Source organism: Labrus bergylta, chromosome 6 (assembly GCF_963930695.1).
Source record: "Labrus bergylta chromosome 6, fLabBer1.1, whole genome shotgun sequence".
Lineage (NCBI taxonomy): Eukaryota > Metazoa > Chordata > Actinopteri > Labriformes > Labridae > Labrus > Labrus bergylta.
Window position 1 is genome coordinate 6,123,552 of NC_089200.1, and position 23,653 is coordinate 6,147,204.

General features: G+C 40.2%; 1 protein-coding gene across 5 annotated transcripts in view; it reads right to left on the reverse strand.

Annotated features, from left to right (window-relative positions):
- Positions 1–23,439, reverse strand: part of LOC109997158 (discs large homolog 1-like protein) — a 117,079-nt gene extending 93,640 nt beyond the window's left edge. For 3 of the 5 annotated variants that reach the window (XM_065955622.1, XM_065955620.1, XM_065955619.1), the window contains exons 1-4: positions 23,010–23,434; positions 21,524–21,694; positions 18,098–18,950; positions 17,516–17,612 (exon numbers count right to left, since the gene is read on the reverse strand). In XM_065955622.1, coding sequence (XP_065811694.1) covers positions 17,516–17,612; positions 18,098–18,950; positions 21,524–21,694; positions 23,010–23,028 — 1,140 coding nt within the window. In that variant the 5' untranslated portion in view covers positions 23,029–23,434. Of the gene's footprint in view, positions 1–17,515; positions 17,613–18,097; positions 18,951–21,523; positions 21,695–23,009 lie in introns of all 5 variants that reach the window. The other 2 variants (XM_065955617.1, XM_065955618.1) reach the window with 2 other exon arrangements.
- Positions 23,440–23,653: the final 214 nt, after the last annotated feature.

Genomic DNA, 23,653 nt, shown 5'->3' on the forward strand with positions numbered 1-23,653 from the left:
CCCTTTCAACACGCAACTGACGGAAGTCTGCAAATGGAAGATGGCAGCTGACCAACACGACCATCTCCCAATTTTTTTTGTTTTTCATCTGCACACTAAAGAGCCCTGAGCAACTTCTTCTTATCCCGAGGACACACTCACTCGCTCCCCTCTCCATTTTAACATGTAGAGGACAAAAGCAGGGCTCCTGATGTCTCACACACTCATGCTGACTCTCTCTCTCCCCCTCGCCGTCGCTCCAGCATAGCAGTTGTCTCTCGGCTTGCCTCTATCTAACAGGCTGTCATAGTGAAGTGATCTAATAGGACAGAAGTGAAGTCCACACACTTCATTATGGCCTAACTGCTGAACTGGACATCAGCAGAGCCATGAATGCACACATACACAGTCCAATGGTCCCACAGGATCGTCTAATATTACAGTGCTGGGCATGAATTTATGAGGGTAATAGACTGCCCGTCTCTCTGTTTGAACCTCTTTTGATTCACACAGTGAAGTCAAATTTGTTTTATGCCTGCTACAGAAACATATTGAACTTAGTAGACAAACTCTACAAGAAAAAAAAAATGTCTACAAATATTTATGACATTTTTTCTCCTGTGTGTCTCACCATCTCTCTCATCTCCCTGCATTATTCAGTAGAGTTTAAAGACCCCTTTATGGAGCCATATTTTGCTAAGCTGTCTGTTTATTGGATATTCAAAGCTGCAGCACGGTGTAAAAACAGTTCCTTCACATCACGACTCCTTAAGCGCTTTGGATGGACCTTTTAATATTTCATGTGTTGATTTTCCACTCAACAGTTTCTGAGTACTTAACAAGATGATGATTCCCAATTTTAGCTAAAGCTCGTTCACTCAACATAGCCTGACGTTACGTAACAAGCGAGCACACTCGTAAGGGATACGGGGGATAATTATTTAATAATGTGGCTTGGATGATAAGCTCTGCAACATTTTTCATTTTCATGGAGCGATAGCTGGGAATTTAAGGCTTCCCCTACAAGCTGAAATGGATTCAACAGGGGGAAGAAGGTATTCATCCTTTGGCTGTGTGAAGAAAAGCACAGCCCCAACACATAAATAGGAAGTGCTACTCGCCTACTCCATCCACTGCCCCACTGTGCAACAATCCACTGAGCTAGACGGCTAACTTGGATGGAAATAAATGCACATGGAGGTACTTTGCCAAAATGTTAACCCTCAGTTATTTTTTCCTGAATTCATAAAACAGGCCCTCATTTTTATTTTATGTATGTATTTTTTGGGGCCATTTTTGCCTTCATTGGATTCGACAGCTGAAGAGAGACAGGAAATGTTGGGAGGAGAGAGTGGGGATAACATGCAGCAAAGGACAGAGGTCAGATTTAAACCCAAGGAGGCTGCAATGAGGACTATTGCCCCTGTACATGGATCAATGGTACAATTTGAATGAAATTATTTAGTGATTCAACTTCAAACTTAAGCATTTGGTGACTGAACAGGCAAAATATCAGAAGTGATGGAACTAAAATCCAAAATATGATGATCAGTTGTATTTTCTGATTTCTTTGTAAACTGAATATCATTGGCTCTTGCACAAATGATAGTTAAAAGAAGACAGTTGATAAAGTCATCTTAGACTTTTTGGCATTTTTCATTATTTTACATTATTCTGATGAACTCAGTTATAAATATTTTATGACAGTAGTAACAGACAAATTAGTAAAAAAGTCAACAGACACAGCTCAGAGCAAGCAACAAGTTCTTATTTCAAAACTCTAAAAGGAAATGAAAACAAATCTGATTATTGTATAAAGCTTTTTATATTCAAAATAAATTAACTTCTCTTTTATTTTACAATTTGTGTGATATTTACCGAAAGTATTTCTTAGTTTTCAGTGTCGATTTCAAATGAACGAGGCGTCAGATAACTTAGCTTATGACTGAATATGTTTGTTAGTTATATGCAGAAGATTTTGTTGTTTGAATGCAGAAATCAGAACACGTAACCTCTTTTTTCTCTTCTGGTCAATACCGCTCTAACACACGCGCGCACACACACACACACACACACACACACACACACACACACACACACACACACACACACACACACACACACACACACACACACACACACACACACACACACACACACACACACACACACACACACACACACACACACACACACACACACACACACACACACACACACACACACACACACACAGAAAAAGCTCTCTCTCCTGCCGGCTACGAACTCTCACCTTAGTTTACCTCAACCCAGAGTCCCCTGACAAGCTTAGTCATTACCTCTTTACTTCTCTCTCAGCACATTTTGCCCCAGTCAGTGTCTCTCTCTCACTGTCCGTTACTTTACCTCTCCCCCCCAGCATGCCTGTCCCACTCTTTCTCTCTCTCTCTCTCTCTCTCTTTCTCACTGGTACACACACACAAACACACAAAAGCTCACTACCTACCTTGCATCCAAACATCAAAGATATGGTGTTGTTGGTGCATGCTACTTTGCAGTGGCACAACATGTGGCTAATGTTAGCTAGCGGGTCCCGCGCTGGGGGGGCATCCTAGTCTTCACACACACATTTCACACTCACACTCACACACATCCACACACACACACAAACACATGCACATGCATGTGTTCCATCAACCGCGCTCCATGCTGTCCCACAGTTAACCCCACTCGGTTGGCCCTCCACAGCCCCCCAATGCCCCCCCCACCCCCCACCGCCAGGCTACGGTCCTCAGCTGTGACAGGCCGGCGTCCCCTCTCTCTCACTCTTCATCGCTCTCATCCTCATCCCCATCATCATCTTCATCTGTGTAATCCTCATAGCTGGTCAGGACGCAGCGAGCATCATGGTCAGTGTGTGCATGTTATCAGTGTGTGTGGCACATGTGTTCAGTATGTTTTTGTTTTTGTTGTCAGCATGTGTAGGTCAGTCTGTGTGTGTGTGTGTGTGTGTGTGTGTGTGTGTGTGTGTGTGTGTGTGTGTGTGTGTGTGTGTGTGTGTGTGAGTGTGTGTGCATGTAAGTGTGTGTCAGTCTGGATGTAGTCCCTCTTGTCTTCCTGTGCAGCAGCAGTCCCAGTCCTCTACCTCCTCTCTCTCTCTCTATCTGTGTGAGTGTGTGCCTCTCTCTGTCCTATCGCTCCTGTTCTGTGTGTGCCTCTCTCTCTCTCCCTCTATCTCTGGCTTTCTCGCTCTCCCTCGCTTCGCTCCACTGCCTCCCTTGGCCCGCCTCTCTCAACAGCGAGATCAATGAGAGTCGGAAAGAAAGGAAGAGACAGAGAACGAGAGATCTGCTCATGGAGGTGCAGGGGGGATTAAAAATGTGTCCTCTCCCCATCTCTTTCTCTCTCTCTCTGTGGTTTACCTGCAGCAGTGATGCTCTGCCTTGTACAGTCCTAAACCAGTAAACAAACACACACACACACACACACACACACACACACACACACACACACACACACACACACACACACACACACACACACACACACACACACACACACACACACACACAGAGAAAGATAAAAAGCCAAGAGGAGGGGGGTAAGGGTAACATTATCATACGGGCTGGTGAAGATTGAATCAACCAAATAAAACATTGTTTGAGAGAGACAGGAGTAGAGATGCATAAAGAATGAATGAGTAAGGGCAGAGATAATGTTGTTACATCACCCAGAGTCACCAGCCATGATCTCCCAAAACACACACACACACACACACATTACTAGGGTGACTTGTTCAATTGACTTTTATTCACAGCATCGTTTTTGTGCTGGCAGCGGGACGGCATTCTGGCAGTGTGCCATTTAAAGATATAATCTCCAACATTTTCAGGTCAATAAATAAATGAAATATTAGGTCACTCTATTTTTCCAATTGAGTTAGCATGAGGGCCATTAAGCCTACAGGTCACTCACAAAAGCCCCTGCAGCTGCAGATGTATTTGTTCCTTTGTTTTTAAGAAACAGGGTGTAAAGTCTACAATCCCAGAAAAGATTCAAACTGACTTCCGTCAACCCTTAGAAGTTGGTCAGGGAGAAAGAGTAGGTGCAAATCCCAAAATAGAAATGGAATATTACGCTCAGGTGGACAACAGTGAAACTCATCAGCAAAGATGCTGTTTAGAGTGAGGTCCAAAATCACACCTGCAATTACAGATCATCTCCAAAGGCATGTGAACTGGACGCCTGACCAAGAGAGAGTCAGAGGCACTGCAAAAACAACATCTGCAATATCTCAGTTACACCTGCACTTGACACAATTTAAACATGAAGATACACTACACATAGACTACACCAGGCACACGAGTAGCAGTTACCGTCCCTGTTGAAAGATTTGCCTGGTTTGCCGAATTGTGGGAATAAGCATGGCTTAAAGGGATAGTTTAAGCCCTTTGAAGTTTGAGTTGTACCATATTAGGTCCTCAATAATAATAAATGTATTGTACATTGCACTGCACTCTCAGTTGAAAACAGTTTAACTTTTGGAATACCGGCGCACTCCTATTTCACTTCTACCACACGGACTAATCAAGAAGAGGCAGGACTTCTGATATCAGCTGCTTTGTTAAGAACTTCACAATGCATATTTTGTTAATTGACTAATCATTATGTACTTTCTGTTTTTTTCCCCCATTGATCTATTATGTTTGTTTTTTTGTTTTGCTTTTTAAGTGCAATAAAATGAATTAAAATTAAACAAGACTATGGGGGAAGAAACTAATCTCACACGTCTGTTTTCCAGGTCTCCGGGATATGATTAATTTACATTGTTTTCTTGGTGACACTTCATTGAATAGAAAATATTAAACGCAATAAAAAATTAAAAGCAAAAAAAAAAAAGCCATAAATGGACACAGGCCCTAAATCCACATCCCTGTCACTGATAAGTCGTTTTGCCTCCTGTTCATCTGGGATTAACGTGATGTGTAATACAAGGACTACCAGCTCATTTTTCCTTGCTAGACCTAGGTGATTATCCAGGAAGGATAGCAAGCACCAATCAATAAAATACTCAGAGAGCGAATATTCAGCATCATTACAACAAAAATCTCAAGGTTAACAGTATAGAGACAAAGTTTACATGGAAAAGTAGTCGGCAGGTACGTGTCCTTGTCCAACTTATAGTTGCTTAATGTTGCGGCAAAGTTGAGCCAAGGTCGATTTTTTGCAGGACAACCCTTCATGTTATTCTTACCTGAGCCCTCTGTGTTGACACCCCTACTGTGTCCCCAGACCAGTCTAATTAAAATGGATGAGAGGACTGCAGCATTTTCAGATTGTCTGAACAAGGCCCTAGGTGAAAGTTACTGGCTAGTCGCTCTATCAGGGTATTAGTAGTGATTTCACTTTGTGTACAAAACTGTAACTACACAGCAGCCAATGAGCACTTAACCAGCTGACCTCATAGACACTGATAAGACTATTTCACAGCTGGCTGCTTCTAAACTAGTGACTCAACTCCACTATCAATTTATATCTTACTCTTTTTATTTTTGCATATTTGCATTACTTGAGCCCCTTTCACAAGATCCCACCAGTTTCACACCTGCCATAGGATATATATTTTTTATCAGCCCCTCACATTCCCTTGCAGTGAATACTCCTGAATATTACCTGCTGCATTCAAACATCGGCTCACCCTGACTTCTTGCAGAAATGCAACTAGGAGGTTGGCAGGAAAAAGTCCCAAACTGAAACAGGAATGAAAATTTTAACTGTTTGCATTATCTCATACGTGCAGCCACTGAAAATGTTGGGAAACATTTCATATATGCAGTTCATGTGTGAAAGGGGCAATTCACTAACACATGCTACTGTTTAATGTAATGGCTTTTTAAAACTCTTATTTAGAAAGGTTCTTGCCGTTTTAAATAACCCAACTCCCCCTGGTTTTCACAGTGTACATTTTATGTTGTTACTAGCATGTGTGACACAAAACACTTTGTAACCACAACAGAGACAGAATAAATCTCCCTTTATGTAAATCAGTTCCCATATGCTACCTAATTGAACTGTCAATAAACTTCAACATTCCACAGATTTCTAATATCTAACAAAAGTTGAAGCACAACAACACACAATTTGGCATTGTCTCTAAGGTATGTACCCATTTTTGATGTGAGATTTAGGGCTGGAGAGCAAAGGAGAGGAAAGTAGAGGAGAGGATTTAGGGGAGGATAAAGGGCAGAGGAAGTCAAACAAGTCAAAGCGCACTCCACAGCCGAGCCTGTTGATGCTGACGGCTGGGCCATCTGGACCATCACACACACAGACACACAGGCCCAAACACACACACACAGTGGTCTCTCTGTGGCCGTCTCTGTCATCTCACCTCGACTGGAAAACAAACAACGCAGCATGAGAGAGAAGAAGACAGAGAGGGGGGAAGCGATATGTGAGGAAGCAGATGATGAGGTAAGGGAAACAGAATTACAGAGGGTGATTTTGAGGTCACAGATGGGGAATAGGCAGGGGGACTAGCCAGAGGTTTCCATATTTCATATGTGAGCTGATGAAGTAATCAATCCATAAGCCAAGACCATACCTAACGTTACACTGAAAGCTGCAATCAGTAATAAGGAATTCATTTTAGAGGGATTTTAAAATTCTAAACAGATCAAAGATGCACCGATAAAAAGCTGGAGGAGCCAATTAAGTCTTGATGTTGATGCAGGTAGACAAGTCACATAAATAATGCAATGACATGAAAGATATTCTGAGACGAGAGAGGGACTTCAATCTTCAAAAAAAAAAAAAAAACTACTATGAATAAACTTAAAAGTAAAAATATATTATATGGAAATTATAATATAATATTATAAAAGCATACGTTAAAAAGTAATGTAAAAAATATATCAATTATATACACAATGATGTAATATTTAAATAGGAAGATATAACCAAAAGTTAACTCAACGTTGACTTTTCGGTGATACAAGGGACACAAACCCAAGGCTCCTGCTCAAAGTCTGGTGTTTATTTTGCCAGTTCATCCGTATCATATCCTACCCTACAGATATTGTCACTCTTCATAAGATGACTTCCTTGTTTACTTTGGTCACATACTGCTTTAAGAGGTTGTCCCCTAGAGATAAACAAGATTAGGTTACAATAACCTGCTTGCAACCATGCCTGTATGGCTAATTCTTGTGAAGGATGGCGTATTTAAAATCCACCTTCATCTAAGATTTAAACAGTATTTGTTTTGTGCAAAGTTTGTCAAGTCTGTGTAGATTTATTGTGAAATGAATTGTCATCTGCAACATTGTTAGAAATTTAAATTCCTCCGAGCAAATTTAATCTGAGAAAAGTTAAACCCTGTAATTCCATGAGATTCTCTTCTGTGTGTTTGAAGGAGTTTTTATGTTTGTTGGTGACATTTCCTGATGTTTATGCTTGATTCTCTGTATATGCTCAATATAACTCTTCACACATTGAGGTGAACTACCAAAGCTTCTATTTCTGTTAAATAAACATTTTCTAAGAGTTGTATGCAGGTTCAAGTGATTTTACAGCAGCTTGAAAATAGATTATGTCTGATTAATTCAGGAGGTTTTTTTTTTTAAAGACTCAGTCCTGTTAAAAGTCTCCTCTGAGAGTCCTGGGACCAGCTATATGAGACTCTTTCTGTTTGGCAAGGAACAGATGGAGATCCTGCTGATGTATGTGCATAACCATGAACGCACATTACAATAATACATCTGGGATAGCCACAGGCGACTTGACTCATATGGCTCTTAATACATAATGTGGGTATAAATATAGAACATTATGTCACCTTCAAACCTCACACAACAAACTCCTAAAATATAGAAAATTAAAGACATAAAAAGAAGGATATAATAAAGGAAAAAAAGAGAAAAAGAAGCCACAGCAGGAATGGAAAAAAATGAATGAGAAAGAAATAGGGAGTGAGACAGGAATAAAAAAAGGAGAGAGGGGGAGACAGAGGATGCAACATCATGAGCCTAGCAGGCATGCACTACATGTTAACATTAGTAGGTCAGCCAGCACAGAAATAACTACCACACTGTGAGTATGTGTGTGTAACCTCGTACTCTGACTACTCGCCAATCATGGTGGATTCTCCGTTTTACACACTAACCAATCAAAAAAGATTACATACATCAACATTTCACGTATGGTCACGTGATCAGCTTTTACTAGCTGTGTGTTCAGTTTTCACATGAGTGAATATTCCCCTCTCTCTCTCTCTCTCTCTTTCTATATATATATATATATATATATATATATATATATATACACGCCCCCCTCTCTTCCGCTCTCTCTTTAATGCCATGTGAGGACACAGTGACTCCTGCTGAAAACTCCAAGCTACAATACATTATCTATGCAGCATGTAAAATTAGAGCTGTATTCCCCATTAATGGACAATTGTTAATGAACTTTATCTTTAAAAAAAAAATCCAAAGGACAATTAGGAAATTGGAGCATCAAGTCTCTGCAGAAAGAACATTGTAGCATCCAGTGTAAAGATATTTTTGTCATTCATAGAGTGCCACTATGTGGCAAAACACAGACACAGCAGCACACCCATTTGCTCTCTAAACTTTCATTTTATTTTATTATTGACTTTAATACATTTTAAATAATACTGACTCAGATAATGTTAGGGTGTGTAGGGACTTACAGCAGTTTATGTAGTGGATATTGAAGTTTATATGCGCTGTATCAGCATAAATCTTAATAAGAACCCTTTCTAATACCACAGTGCTACATTACATTCTCCCTCTGGATATCCACGTAATTGCTTTAAACATATTCTGATGCTGTATTAAATATAAATGTTTAATGTTAAAAAATGTGATGTTTTTGGGGCGTCGATGGCCAACAATTGACAAAATAAGCCCAATGGGCAAAAAAAATAATCTACCTGCGGGAGCACCTAAAGTGAAGCCCAATTCTGCAGGAAAACTGCATACCTGGCAACCATGATGCTCGCTACCTTCCTGCTCAGCTGACGTGCGCGATGAAATTAATCTGGGGATTGTTGCATTTTAAATCAGAAATGGGGTAATAACAACAACAGTAAGGTAGCAATGACTTATTTTTTTGCGTGAGTAACTGTAATATTATTACTGGAATTTCATAGTAATTTGTTACACTACTCGTTACTAGTAAAAGTAATATTATTACTTTAATACGTTACTAGTAATGCGTTACTGCCCAACACTGTTCAAATCTGACCTGTAGCTCAGTTTAAGCATGTCATTCCCCCTCTCTCTGTACCTGATTTCCAACTGTATCCACTGTCCTATCGCTACAATAAAGGCATAAAAAGCCCAATAAATCAATAAAAAGAAATGGGAAATATGTATCAGTGTCCAAGGAATCACTAGAGGACAACTTTTATCTAAAGTATACAGAGTTTCCATTGACAACAAATAATCATTTTGTGCAAAACTGTTTCAGACTGGCAGCACAACAAGTGAGCAGTATAAGCAGTAAAACAATTACATTTTACCTCACAATACACACGTGGAGCGACTTTGATCTAGTCTCTTTGTTATCCTGTCAGGTATGGGTCACTCGGTCTCAAAGCCACTTTAAGCTATATCCCCTCCTGAAAAATCCATGACAAGTCCAAACTGAACTGTCATGAACTCCTGGATTGCTGTCCGTGCATGTGTGTTCTGTTGGATGGCATCTCTGAATAAATGTGTGTGTGTCTGAGTGTGTAGCTCCAAAGAGATTAGTCATCTGCTTAATGGGATTAGCTGCTGTGGCTCTACTCAGTCATGGCATGAGATGAGATGAGCAATTTAATGTTAGTGCTACTAGCCTCTTATCTTGAAAAGGACATAGGGATGATAAATCAACAGATTCTAAAGTCCCCAAAGAAAGAAAACAAACTAGAGATTAAAAAAGGGGAGATGTTTTTTTTGTGTGTGAAAACAATGGATACCATTTTAGCCGTAATCCCAAACTAATACCCCTGGATTTATTCTTGAGGCTAACAGCATCACCCGAGTATTGATTACAACCTTGTAGATGAATTGGTTATTTTTTCCAAAGACAAACTTTGGTCAGCCCTTGCAGGACCCATGTCAAGAGCCAAGTTGGGCTGTTATTGGCGGATCTCTGGGCTCTTGACTACATTCAGCTTTTGCATTTGACCTAGTTTGTGTGATGTGGACTTGGATTGATTTACACCAAGAAACAGCTCTAGTAAACAGCCTTTTGTCCTGCTTTTTGACAGCTAAAATTGTGCCCAAGTGAATGAGTGACCTACCACAAAAGTAAAACTTAACCATTTGATTCATGATCAGTTGTAGTATAAACCGTATATATTGGATAGTGTGAAGAGCCTCATTATAAAGTTTCCATAATAGTGAGCAAGGGGAACACAATTGAGGTCAGTTTAGCATAAATGATCATACTGTATATTGCAGTTTAGCAATAGAGATGTACCAATCTACTTTTTTAAAGTAAAAGAGTAAGGCTACACAAAGCTGTAGTAAGCCTGGCTTTGCATTTCTTTACAAGAACAAAAACATAAATAAAATAAACATTGGTAAAAATTGTAATTATTCCAAAGATTTTTTTCTGGCTGCACTAACAAATTAAATATTTTAAACTGAAGTGCAAAATAATGTAATTTTGGCACTTCTTACCATTCAGTCTGAATGTTTTTTAAAGCCAGACTGCGCATGTTGAGAACGTTTAAAGTGCCCTATGATCTTTCTTGATTAGTGACCGTTGAGGTCAAAACCCTTGGCTATAGGTTAACTCCTTTTAATTACCCTATTCTTCTTGATCCCATGTCAGCCTCTTTGATTGTTAGCACCACTAAGAAATAATCAAGGACTAGATCACAGCGTTTCAGAACGATGTGACACACTTCTTGTTCTTAGCTGCTTTAGGAGGAACCTCTTACAGTGATATGTATGTGTGCCAAACTATACTTTGCCAGAGACAGTGGATTTACTGTAGATGACAATAAGATTCACCCTACCCTGAAACGCATAAAAGAACCAGTTTTGCAACATGCTTGAATGTTTTTGTGTATTTCCATAAAGGTTATGGGGCATTTTTGAAAACAAGCTTGAAACCTACTCAAATTGTGCATTGCATAGATGGAGAACAAACAATACATGCACCTAACTGTATAGGGATTCAAATACTGCACTACTGGTCATTCATCACTAACGTTGACTTAACCTAAGTTTCCCCCTCTACCAGACTGTACTACTATGCTTTTTTCTAACCATGTGACATCTTAAAACAGCAGGTGTGACGGAGAATAAAATTCAAGTAAATGATGATACATTACACTGACCGAGGAGTTTTGATGGTCCATCTTCATATGTATCCCTTGTGTTTTCCCAGTGTCAGCCCTTCTACAACCAAAGCTCTTCAGAGACCTTCAGAATTAGTCCAATTCTTCAGCACACGAGTAGTTGTTGGAGATCAGAGAGGCCATTCAGCCTTTGGCTGAAGTGAGCTATTGTGTAACAGCAGTCCTACTTAGCATTATTTGTTTGCTGCAGGTACATAGCTGTGGGCTCAATGCTCCTACAGGTTCTTGGGAAGTTCTCTCCTTCCTCTCCTCTCCTGTCATACTGTACCCAGTGATTCATTTGTCGGCTGTGATCCCTCCTTCAAGTTAGACTACAACGCCAGCTGGACAGTTGTACCGATGAACGGATTGGTGGAATGACATAACATCAAGTTTTCTGGCAAAATCCAGCTAAATAAAAGGAAAAACTACTTATACAGGGAATTTGTGATAATTCAAAGGTTAACAGACTTGACTTCTCCCCATTTGTTCAGTCTTTTTGTGACTCTTCCTCTAATTTTTCCTCTCTTTTCTCATCTTTGTCCAACTCAAAATAGCCCCCACCTCTGTAAAGTCTATTAGCAGCCTAAGGTAAGCCTCTTAAGAGAGACTCTTGCTCTCTTGGAGCACAGGAGGCCAATGACACTCATTATGATCAACAACAATTACACACTGTTAAAACAAAGGTGGGATTTACTATTTGAAGGATTTTATTGATCCATGAGTTCATCCATGAGCATAATACTGTAATCTTTGATTTTAATTTTTTTGTTGTGATTGTAAATATAGAATTGGCCAGAAATGTCTTATTGAAGCTCTTTTTCTTTGAATAAACAGTCATTGATTGTATGCATTATTGTTAATGTAACCAAATGCATCTCTAAAAAATCTAGGGTATGGTTAAGATGATTAGACATGGGTTAATGTATTTACCCAGAATGCACGTAGTAAAATGGTGATAAGAAGGTCATGAGATAGTAAGAAGAAATTAATCAACTTGATGAGGGAAAAAGTACAGAAACACCCTTGAGCAGTTGTCTAGCAGTCTTGGGCTCAGGGAACACCCTTTGTCTTTTAATCCATTATCTTAATGAGATAAAGGAGATTAAGGATGAATTTTAAATGGAGTCCCTGCAGTGTGTTTGTATATCAGCCAACAGACTGAAGACTTATCCATGTGTGTGTAATGTTTCACCTCCTTAACATGTTGTATTATTCAAAAGATTTCTTTGGCTTAAAGGACTGTACAACTTGTTTCGCTGTACTCAGGTCTTTTCTAGAAAATGTTGAATCTTTGCAATAGTTTTTTATGCTAGCAAGAGTTTGACTCTCTGCTCAGTCTCAAACTCACAAATCCCTCTGTTTGTCAGCATGCCAGAAGGTCATGCTCCCGATAGCTAATGAGCATGGTTGTGAACTGGCTACAAGACAGTATTTCTTGCTGAGGCAGCAGGGTGAACCAGTGGTCAAAGTCTATCGGATGTAGATGTCTAATGACTTATGATAATGCACAGCAAAGCTCTGGACCAGCAGTATCTTTCTCAAACATTGTGTGTTAGTTCTATTAGAAAGTTAGGTCCATTTACATTTTCTTCTGCTTATCCGAGGTAGTGCCGCGGTGGCAGCAGGCGCAGTAAGTCAACCCAGACTTCCCTAGCGTTTACCAGCTCCTCCTGGGGGATTCTGAGGCATTCCCAGGCTAGCTGGGATATATAATCCCTCCAGCGAACTCTGGGTCTGCCCCGCCCCTGTCACCTCCCTGTTGGGCATGCCCAGAAAACCTCTAAAGAGAGGCGTCCGGGAGGCATCATTATCAGATGCCCAAACCGCCTCAGCTGGCACCTTTCGATGTGAAGGAGTAGCGGCTCGACTCTGTGCTCCCCCCTGAATGTCTGAGCACCTCATCCTATGTCTAAGGCTAAGCCCAGCCACCCTCCAGAGGAAGCTAATTTGGCCGCTTGTATCCACAATCTTTTTCTTTCAGTCCCTGTACCCATAGCTCCTGACAGGGACTGGATGGCTCGAGCAACGGCCCAGGGACCCCATATTATTATACAGTATATATACATATTCCCGCAGAACCCCCCACATGATCCCCTGAGGGACACAGTCATAAGCCTTCTCCAAGTCCACAAAACACATGTAGACTGGAAAGTTTGGTTAGTTATTCTATAAAAGTGTTTGCGGGGAAATCAAGAATAGTTGACAACTCCCTCACTCCGTCTTTCCCATGTCAGAATTGAAAAAAAGGACTGACAATGTAACAAGCCCTGCCTGTTCCACACAGCCATTGGCCAGGTGTGGAATAAGATACAGTTACAGAACTTGGACTACTCTTAAAGGTACTGTTTAATTTCAGTCTTTCACATAAGTAGTTTTTCCACTTTTATCTTGTGCATTAGTGCAACGGATGGAATGCCCTCTAGGAGAGTCTTAAGTTTGATATCCCATTTTTTTACAATTAAAGCATACTGCCAACCTCCTACAACTCTGACCACTTCGTCATATGGATCAACCCAGAAAAAACATCATAAGGGATTTAACAATACTTGAATACCATAACTAAAAAGTAATACCAATATGGACAATTTAAATCGATTTGACAAAAAAAAATATTGCAATACTCTTTCATAACCATAGAGCAAACAGCAGTATGTTGAATACATCCTGCCCTCTGTCTGACCCAAGCAATTCTCAGACAAACCATGACCTGCTGGGAACAATCCTCTGAAGGAGGATTCCTTTGCTTTTGGAGCCAGCCACAAATAGAAAATCAAAAAACTGCAGGTTTTTGCACTTCCACATTGGGCTCTTTTTCAACACCAGAGGTTGCTGCTTGTCTGTTATTGTTTTTTCTTTTAAATAGTGCATTTGTAAGCATGCATATTAGCTAACTATATGCCTGTGTTTAATTTCGATAGCCTTTTTTTCCCCAAATAGTCTATCTTGCCTTGTGACCAGTCAGTCAATCAGTCAGCTAACCACTCAGCCAGTCTGTCAGTCAGTCAGATGGTTGGTCTCTCGGAGTGTGTGTCCTATCAACCCAGTTTCCTGTCTCTCAGGGTGTCATATGTTGTCAGACCAACAGCTAGGCATTCCCATTAGAGTCCATTTACTAGAGCAGAGCCTGTTCCAGTGAAAGTCTGTGGAATATGGAACCTGTTACCAATTGCATATGGCATGTTGTGAGTAAGTGGACATAGATTATATCTTCATGATTACTGAGCATGTAGTTTATGCGAAAATGAACATGCTTGGTGAAAACAACATCAAAAGACTGCGGTGTTACTTTCCATTAAGCTCTCCAGTTCACAGTTTGTAAAAAATCTAATGATCACACAAAGTTATCTGGAACATTTGAAGTTAAGCATTCTCAAGATCCACAAACAATTTAAACATCTAATTTAAAAGGGTTACTCTAATGAAAGAATAAATGCCATCATAAAAGATCCTGATAGTTATTATTTTTATAAAAAATATGATGTCTTCTCTATCTCTCTTCTTTTCTCTTTTCCCTTCTTGTGTCTCACCTTGGTAGTCAGGATACAGATGCAGTCCATTATCACCAGTCCGACTGGCAAACTTTCACGGAAACGTGTTTCAGCCGCAACTTTCCTGTTCCATCACTCAGCTGCTTGTTGCTGTTGGTGACCTACTGTAGACTGTACATCTCTGTCACCTCCTCTTCGTTATATTTTATCCCTCAAGCTCTCTCGTCCCGTCCTCATGTTCACTCCACCTGTCCTCTCTCATAAGAGCAATCAGACAGTAGTTCTTTGTAAAAATGGAGGCTGACTCAGAAAAATGGCAGCTGTCCCGGTGCACCTCCACCCGCCTTCTTCTTTTCTAGCAGCTGTCTTGGTTTTATGGCAGCTGGTTTCCACGTTTTGACCTCAAAAAGTGCATCGCTTAGAATACATATCTGAGCACACCCAAAACTCACTCTGCATACCAAAAAAACAACAGGCAAACATGCTGAGACCGGTGCAGAAACGCAAACAACTGGATGCACAGGTAAACATTCACACAGACAGATGTAAGAACACACAACACTGCATATTCTACAAACACACACACTCATATCACTCTGCTGTTTTATCAGGTCAGTCTCTGGCAGTAGTGAGGGGTTAGACTGAGTGAACAGCGACTGCAGTAAAGCAATGCATGCTCTACTTTCAACACTGACGGGCAAAGTTAAAGCTCCATATGTACCCTTGAGCTTCACTCAAAATAATGCACGCCTCATAGATACACAACATCAGACAAATGATGTGTGATTTAAACATGCAACACCCATACAGTACAAGACCAACATGGCAGAAAGAGAAAGTTAGAATATTATCAGTTGTCAAACAACTCTTGCATATACTGTGCATACAATTTAACATGTGTTTCTACTCTGTGGTGCTCTACTTCTGTCGGATTCCCCCAGCCTGCCTTCCTTGTTGGTTCTCTCCTGATGCTCACCACTGCCAACAGATGGTTGTCAGTATACTCTCTGCATTGTGCTAATGAACATTATAATTGCGTTATCATTTCTTCTTCAATCTTTTAGCACTAATAAGCCTATTCTAGTCACATATATTGAGCATTGCAACTGTAAACAATAATTACCTCTTCACAGTTGTTTGTCAACGCCAACCACAGAAGATGATGTTAACATCCATGTCTTTATAACATATGAGGTTGGCTAAGGCACTTAGGGGATAGAATGTGTATTTATTACCAATATTAAAGTCATCACCATATGGACATGTACCAATCATTCTACGATTGGATCATTTCCAATTAGAAACATGCTGCCATCTGTTTGAGATGGTTTTACAGAACAGCACAGAGTACTGACATAGATGTAGTTCATATAGAGGATAGAGGTGAATGGACAGAGGGACAGATGCTAAGAGAAACAAACGGACACAATCTGAAAAAAAAAAAATCTTAACAATTTATCCAAGTAGACAATTGTTTGAAATGTTGTAAATAGTGTTTGAATAATTTGAACGTAATAAAGCACTTTTTGCAAAAGAAAAGAAAAGACGAGAAAACTAAAGTAACCACACCATTTTCCAGGATTAGGACAAATTCATTAGATACGTCTGAGCAGCACATGGTTAGGCTGACAACAACAATTCCCAGCACAGAACAAACATTGCTTGATGCATACACTGTTTTAAAACGAACTTTCAAGCAAGTAAGTTAATGACATTAACTTAGGCTATCGAAATTAAATTGACATTATGTCAACACAATTTTCCAACATGTGGATGAACAGCATCAGAGTAACAACGCACAATGTAGAATGTAAGCCTTTTGTCAAACAGCCCACAGCACAAATTTCCATTTCAGAAAGATAAACCTAGTTGCATGCACCCTGAGTTGTAGCTTACTCGACTGGACGACAAAATTCAATTGATTCTGTTTGTCATATTATGTAATACAATGTGAGCCATCATTACAGTCTGCCAATCCACAGTACTTCTGCTCTCTGAAGCCACCAGCAACCTTTCAATACTTTTAACAATAGGTTCAGTTGTTAGTCCACAGTTAAACATGTTTGCCCTAAATCAAAACTGTTTTAATGGAGAGGACGTGATACATCAGAACGGAAGCAACAAATTCAATTTACAATAGTTCTATGTCATTTGATTGTAGTTAAACCACAAATTTCAGTCAATTATCCAAGTATAATGTCTCTCATTACAAAATTTGCTGTCGCATAGTAGAAAAACATCCTTTGGAACACAAAAAAAGCCATAAAAAAAGACAGACGTCAGTCATGTGTGTGGAGATTCCAAGACAACCACAGCAGTGTCTTGTCCAGACAGAAATGTTTAGCCTATTTCTGCCCACCAAGTTATTACAACGTGAAAGATCCAAGAAAGATAATATCTAAATATTTAAAAAAGAGAATATGATGAACTATTAATGCCATGAAAAATAAAATCAGTGTCACCTGAGCATCGACAAATGAACAACCAAACCAAGATAATGTGGGTCATGTTAGTTTTTGCATCACTGTCAAGCAAAGACACAACCTCAATAGTCAAACAACTGTGCAGAGCTTCTGTAACCTCAAGGTTGCCACCCAAAAAACCGTCATCCCCCACCTTTAGACAGAGGGCATTAGCATCAAACTCTGCTATTACATGTGCAGAGGTTTCCTGTAGCTATGGTACGAAACAGCGACAGATGTCTTACCTTGTTGGGGGTCAGTGGGCTTGTAGCTGGCCTTGGGCTGGCGGGACTTGGACTTGGACTAGTGGAGAAGACCTTTACCGGCCCAGGGCTGGTTGGACTGGGAACAGAGATCAAAGAGAGATTGTGTCTGGAGGTGAACTCTGAAAACTGTCAGTAATTATTCTACACTACAGCACCTGAATTCCTGTAAGCAAGAGTGTGTCGCTATATGATACCCATCACCTTAATCATGTAACATGAATGAACAACATAATACAATTTACTTTGTAATTCACTTAAACTACTTACCACCCAAAGTCACAAAAATACTCTAGATTAAACAAGGGACATGCACGTTTAGTCACTTAACAATTACAGGTTGTCAACCTTGCATATAGGCACCAGAATTGGTTAGTTGGTTACTTATATCCATTTGGTTCTGGCCTGCAGTATTGGTTAATTTATTGTCTCTAAGCTGTAAAGCAGCGACTCACTTTTGCACTGAAAGTTTTGGAGATGATTTATCAACTAGAAATATCATTTTCTTTAATCTGGTTTGCGTAATCACTAACAGTTGAAAATATGCCCATATCTTGCACATACCTCAGAAGAGGCCCCTTAGTCAAAGGCCCTGCAGGAACTGTGTTGATGTGGCTGCTGAAGGTAAATCTTTGGTTGGGGCTGGTTGGACTCGTGCTGGGACTGACTTTGCCTGGGCCTGGGTCTTTGCTTATTGCAAGAGCGGTAGAGATTATAGCAGCGTCTGACACTTTTTTGAAACCCGGGCTGGTGACTGCAGTAGCAGTAGCAGTGCTTGTGTGTTTCAGTTTTTCTGGAGTGGTTGGAGACACAAGGCCTTGGACGGTGCTGGAGACGAGGGCTGAGACAGTCACCAGGTTGAGGTCTGCAGAGACAGGGCGGCCTTGTGGATTGGCAGAGGAGGTGGAACTTTCTGCAGAAACATCAGAGTGTGTGGCAGTAAGATGAGGCTTTGTTCCATTAAGTGATACTCCAGGAGGTGTTCTTATTGAGCCTGTGGAGGTTTCTACACCATTCAGTCTGAATACGGGTGATATGGCAGCAGAGGGAGAGGAGGCTTTAGGATTATCTGTTACAGATGGTCTGGAGGACTCAGGTTGGACAGGAGGACGAGGAGCACGGTACTTGACTTTGGCTGGCTGTGACTGAGGTGAAACGGACGGTGTTGTAGGGGAGGATGGCTTCGTTGTGGACGCTGATGACGGGATTGGTGGGGCAGGGGACTTGAATGACCTGGGTTTAGGGGTCAAAGGTTTTGGCTGGGGTGATCCTTCAGAAGCAAGAGGGCTCAGAGGACCAGAGGAAGGCTGAGCTGAGAGCTCTGCTGGCGGATTAAAGGATTCCGGTGGACTGTCTGTGTCGTCTGCAGAAGACTTGCTGTCGGCAAGGATGGTCAACTCGTAGTATTCCTGAATGTCTAAAAGGAGAAGAGCAGAGATTAGAGCCATGAAGAGTGACTGAAGCGTGTACAGACAAAGGGATTAGAAAATAAGGTCATTAGACATTAAACAGATAAAGAATGACAGTATGAATAGAAATAATAACTTATTTCAAAACAAACAAAATAAATTAAATACAATTCATTTCGTCACTTTCAAGAGTTTTTTTCTCAAAGGATAGGCACAGTAGAGCTGATTCAATTAGGTAATTATTTGATAAATGCAATAATTAAGAATCGATTAATCTTGAATAACTTAAAGCTGCAGAAACATGCAATAGCTGCAGGGTAAAGAACATTTTGGTACATTCAAATGTGTCTTGCATCTGAAGACGCTAACCTGATTGTATACCCCAAATATCAGCTGCTGCCCCCAGAGGCTTATTCATTTGCAGAAGTAACTGTGGGGGAGTTGTCACAATTGTCAACTGATGCCATCTTTGGGGGCTGAAATTAAACGAAATTAATAAGCAATATGAAGAATATTTCCAATGTGTTTTTGATGTACTGACTTAAACAACTGATCAATAAAGGGGTGAATGGATAATCAGCAGCAGATTTGTGTATTACAGATTATGTTATTGGTAGAGAAACTAGAGGAACTGCATCTTATACACTGTTGACATCTAGTGGCAGCTTAAGGTTACTGCAACCCCACTTTAATAGAACAGTGGCTCCAAGTGTTTCCCACTTAAAAGAGGAACGGTTTACTTTATGATCACAGGTTTATCTTCCACTTCTCCCACACAGAACAGACAGTCAATTTTACTCTAAATCATAAACAGGATTGTGAGCTTAGGCTGCAAACTGTAGTGGTCTTAATGGAGATAGTGAAGACAAGGGGGGGTGTACAGTTTAAGGCAGCAGGAAGGAAGGGGGGACAAATTAAACAATTCTAATAACTTATTCTCTGTGTTAAATGTGTGATTTTTTGAGACCAAGTCCCAATTTGTGACTTAAGCTACTTAAAGTTTTGACTTTGAGTTTATTTACTTAATGCATTCTAGTTTTCTTACTCGTTTTCTGGTATAATATAAACAAAACCAACAATATATTATTTATACACAGTCACATATTCAAAGTCAAAAAATGTTAACACCAAAGTATATATAAAATAGACAGCACTGTGTACCTGTAAAACCTGCTAGAGCTTTATTAAAGGTCAAAATCACAAACAGGAACTAAGTCCCATGTTTAGTCAACAGGACACACAGACGTGCGCACACATGCTTCCACACAGGACAGAGAGAGGAGAATTACTCATCAGCACTGAAGGTGTGGGCGTGTCATGGGAACTCCAGTGAACCTGTTTGACAGCACAGGTTTTTTTCTCCCAGTAAGCCCCATTTCACCAGAAGCAGAATCAACCAGGGGGACACAGACTGTCAACTCTAGTGAGGAATTTATTCTTGCTACACATTCTCTGCATTTGTGAATACTTACTACAAAGGGGCCTGTGTTTTCGATGACAGGCCACATCACGCCTACATCCTTGTGTTCTGAAAAACGTTTTCTAGTGTCATGCAATATCCAAACATCTCAAACTAGCATTACAACTTGCAGAAAGCAAACACCGCTCCTCTTCTGCTCTTATGATAAGTCTGGCCCCACGTCTTCTAGCATAATAACCAAACCTGTCTGTCCTAATCTGAACAAAAGGACACACACGCCTTTGAATTCCAGACACTCAGATCCATTGATGAGCTGCTTCTGACTGTCCTAAGGTCTAAAGTAAAGCTCAGCAAACAGAACCTTTTTAATATCAGCGCCAAAGCTCTAAAAGGCTCTTCCTTTGTATATGTACAACTTTAAGAATATAACGTCTTTAAGAATAATGTCTGATTATGTCTAGAAATTAAAACACAGAGGAAAAATAGGTTAAAAAGAAGGTCCTATTGGACATTTTATGGAATTGTTTTTTTCTTAACAAAACAAAATGATAATGTTAAAAGTAAAATTGACCTTGACCTTAACCTTTGGTAACGAATATCTAACCAGTACATACTACACAAACATCTAATTACTGTCCCAAGTTTGTATTCCCTAATGGCACTCCTGAGAAATAATGTTCCAAGACTGGACAGAAAAACTACCAGACCCTAAAAACATAATACCTGTCGACTCTTACATCTAAAGTACTGCAGCATTCAAAAAATGTGTTCATTTGTGCTAACTGTGTTAATTTCAATAATTTGCTGTTTGGAAATACATGTTGAATTTGGCCTTAGCCGTGAATACTGGAAAACATGCATGAAAATACAATTTATGAAGCTTAAAAATAGATTTTATAGTTAACAGAGATCTGTGTGAACAAGAAAGACTAAGAGTGATTCTTAATCTGCATTCTGCACTGTGAGCAACACAAACAATTAATTAACTGAAGAACCCTTTCACTCCCTATGACGTTTCCTAACATCACCGGACAAATAGAAACTGCTGGTCAGCAGATTAAAGCTTACACAGGCTGCAAAATCAAAAGGTTTTTAATGACTGGATGTGTAAAAGAACAACCAGCTGGGAGGGTATATGAACAAACCAACATATACTCTTACCAAGCAAAGCGTTGAACAGCTGACTTTGGAAGACAGTGATGACTCTGTCCAGAGACTGTGTCAGCTGGTGGTCTTCTTCCCCAATGCCCTGTTTGGACCGGCCCTGGTTCTGCTGCCTCTGATCAAGCTTAGCCCGGTACTGCTGGAGAAGCTCAAGGGCTCGTCGAGCATCTGAAACCAACATGAACGAGTAAAACAAAACAAAAACTTTTCCTAAAAAAACAAAAATATGAATGACAAGAAAGGAAAGAAAACAAAACCTCCAGGCACTCTTACAGTAAGTAGATCAAGAAGATTAACTACTGTCCATTAAAAGCAGCTACTTAACTGAGGATTACTTAGGTTCAAAACTGGTTAAGATCTTACAGGTTCTTAATCAGGGTGAAGTTAATAAAAGACGGATAACAACACATGGCTCTGTAAAGTGAATGTGGACACAGGTGCTGGTTTGTAAACAGGCTTTTAATATAACTCATCGAGTGAAGCAATATAATATCATTCCCCTTCTCTCAACTATACTGCCTGTTGTTTCAAGTGTTTAACATCATTATAAATAACAAATATGCAACCCATTTAAAGTATAAAAGCCCTTAATTCAGTCCTTGTTGCTTGCATGTAACTCATTTTGATTCAGAAAGTTGAACCAAGTTGCAAATTATGTACTTTTATTTCACAAGTCACTAAAATGTACTTCGCACTGAAATTGAAAACCAAATGTTTATGCAGTGGGAAAACAGTGTCCCTTTGTGTTGAATACTAAAAATCCAGATCGCTTTATAGCTATCTGCATTCATTGAAATGGCACCTACTATTAAGTTTTTATTACCATTGTTTTATGTTACTAATTCAGGAGGGCAAAAGGGCAATATATTTTATGGTGCAAAGGAGGGCTGCAGAGTGCATACCAGGCTCACTGGCGCTCTGAACAGCTGATCAAACCGGAAACACTCACAGAGCAACATCAAACTAGGAGTGACAGCTTTCAGCTTCAAAAGTAAAGTTGCAGTGAAAGATGTAATGCCAGGCAACGTGCAAATTGGACGTTTAAGCCATTATTCACGTCTCTATAACCACACACATAACAAGCTGAACATGCCAAACACATTGATGAGTTTCCTCTTTTCATGACATCCAGTTGGATATTAACTAACAGACTGTAAACCAGTTAAAGCAGATTTAAAACACTGCCTCGGGGATAACTTGTGCGCCGAATTAACCACAGTGTCTGAATAATTAGGCTATGTGAAGCTCGCTTATTAAAATCTAGGGTTAGTATGCGTAAAGTAATAAACAAGTTGGCATTAAATCGCGGGTGTTTTAAACTGAGATACGTCCTGAAGCGTGAACGTTAACAGAGCTTTACAAACCTGAAACCTTTATAGTGGTCCAAACTAATACTGTTCCACACCAACAAAAAACAAACGAAATGTGAGGTGAAAACAAGCTGCAGAGACATAAAGAAAAACATTCAAAAACATTTATTTACCTTTCTGTTGAACAGGCATGTCGACTCAGTCCTCCTCCTCCTTCTTGTGTCTGTGTCACTGTGACAGTCTGTTGTTACAGATGTGTGTGTGTGTGTGTGTGTGTGTGTGTGTGTGCGCGCCTGTCGCGGGATAGCCTGCCTCTAAACTGGGACACCAAAGTCACACTACAAACAGTTTGCAACCTACCGACATGTCGTTTTATCAACAAAAAACTTTTGCAAAGCGTCCGAAAATGTCTGAAAACACCGTCAAAAGGCGACGAAGGTGAGTGGAATTGTCATGACAACCGCTGAGAAATTCCATAGCAACCGTCGAAGTCCGTTGAATGACAGCTACCGCGTGGACTTAGTACCTGGAAGCTGCCCTTTGTTTTTTTGTTCTCTTTTTATCCTCTTTCACTTTAACTCTCCCTCTGTCCTACTACTCCTCCATTTCTTCATTCATGTGACGAGTGAAAACGCTGTCAGACCGGTTCTTAGGCGGTCCTGTGGGATGACACACACACACACACACACACACACACACACACATCTTGAAGTAGGCCTACCTAGAGGACCAGCACACACAGATTCATGCTCACTCTTCAAACCAGCATTTAAGCAGGTTTTGAAAGGCTGTAAACAGTTTTGTCATGTTAAACAGG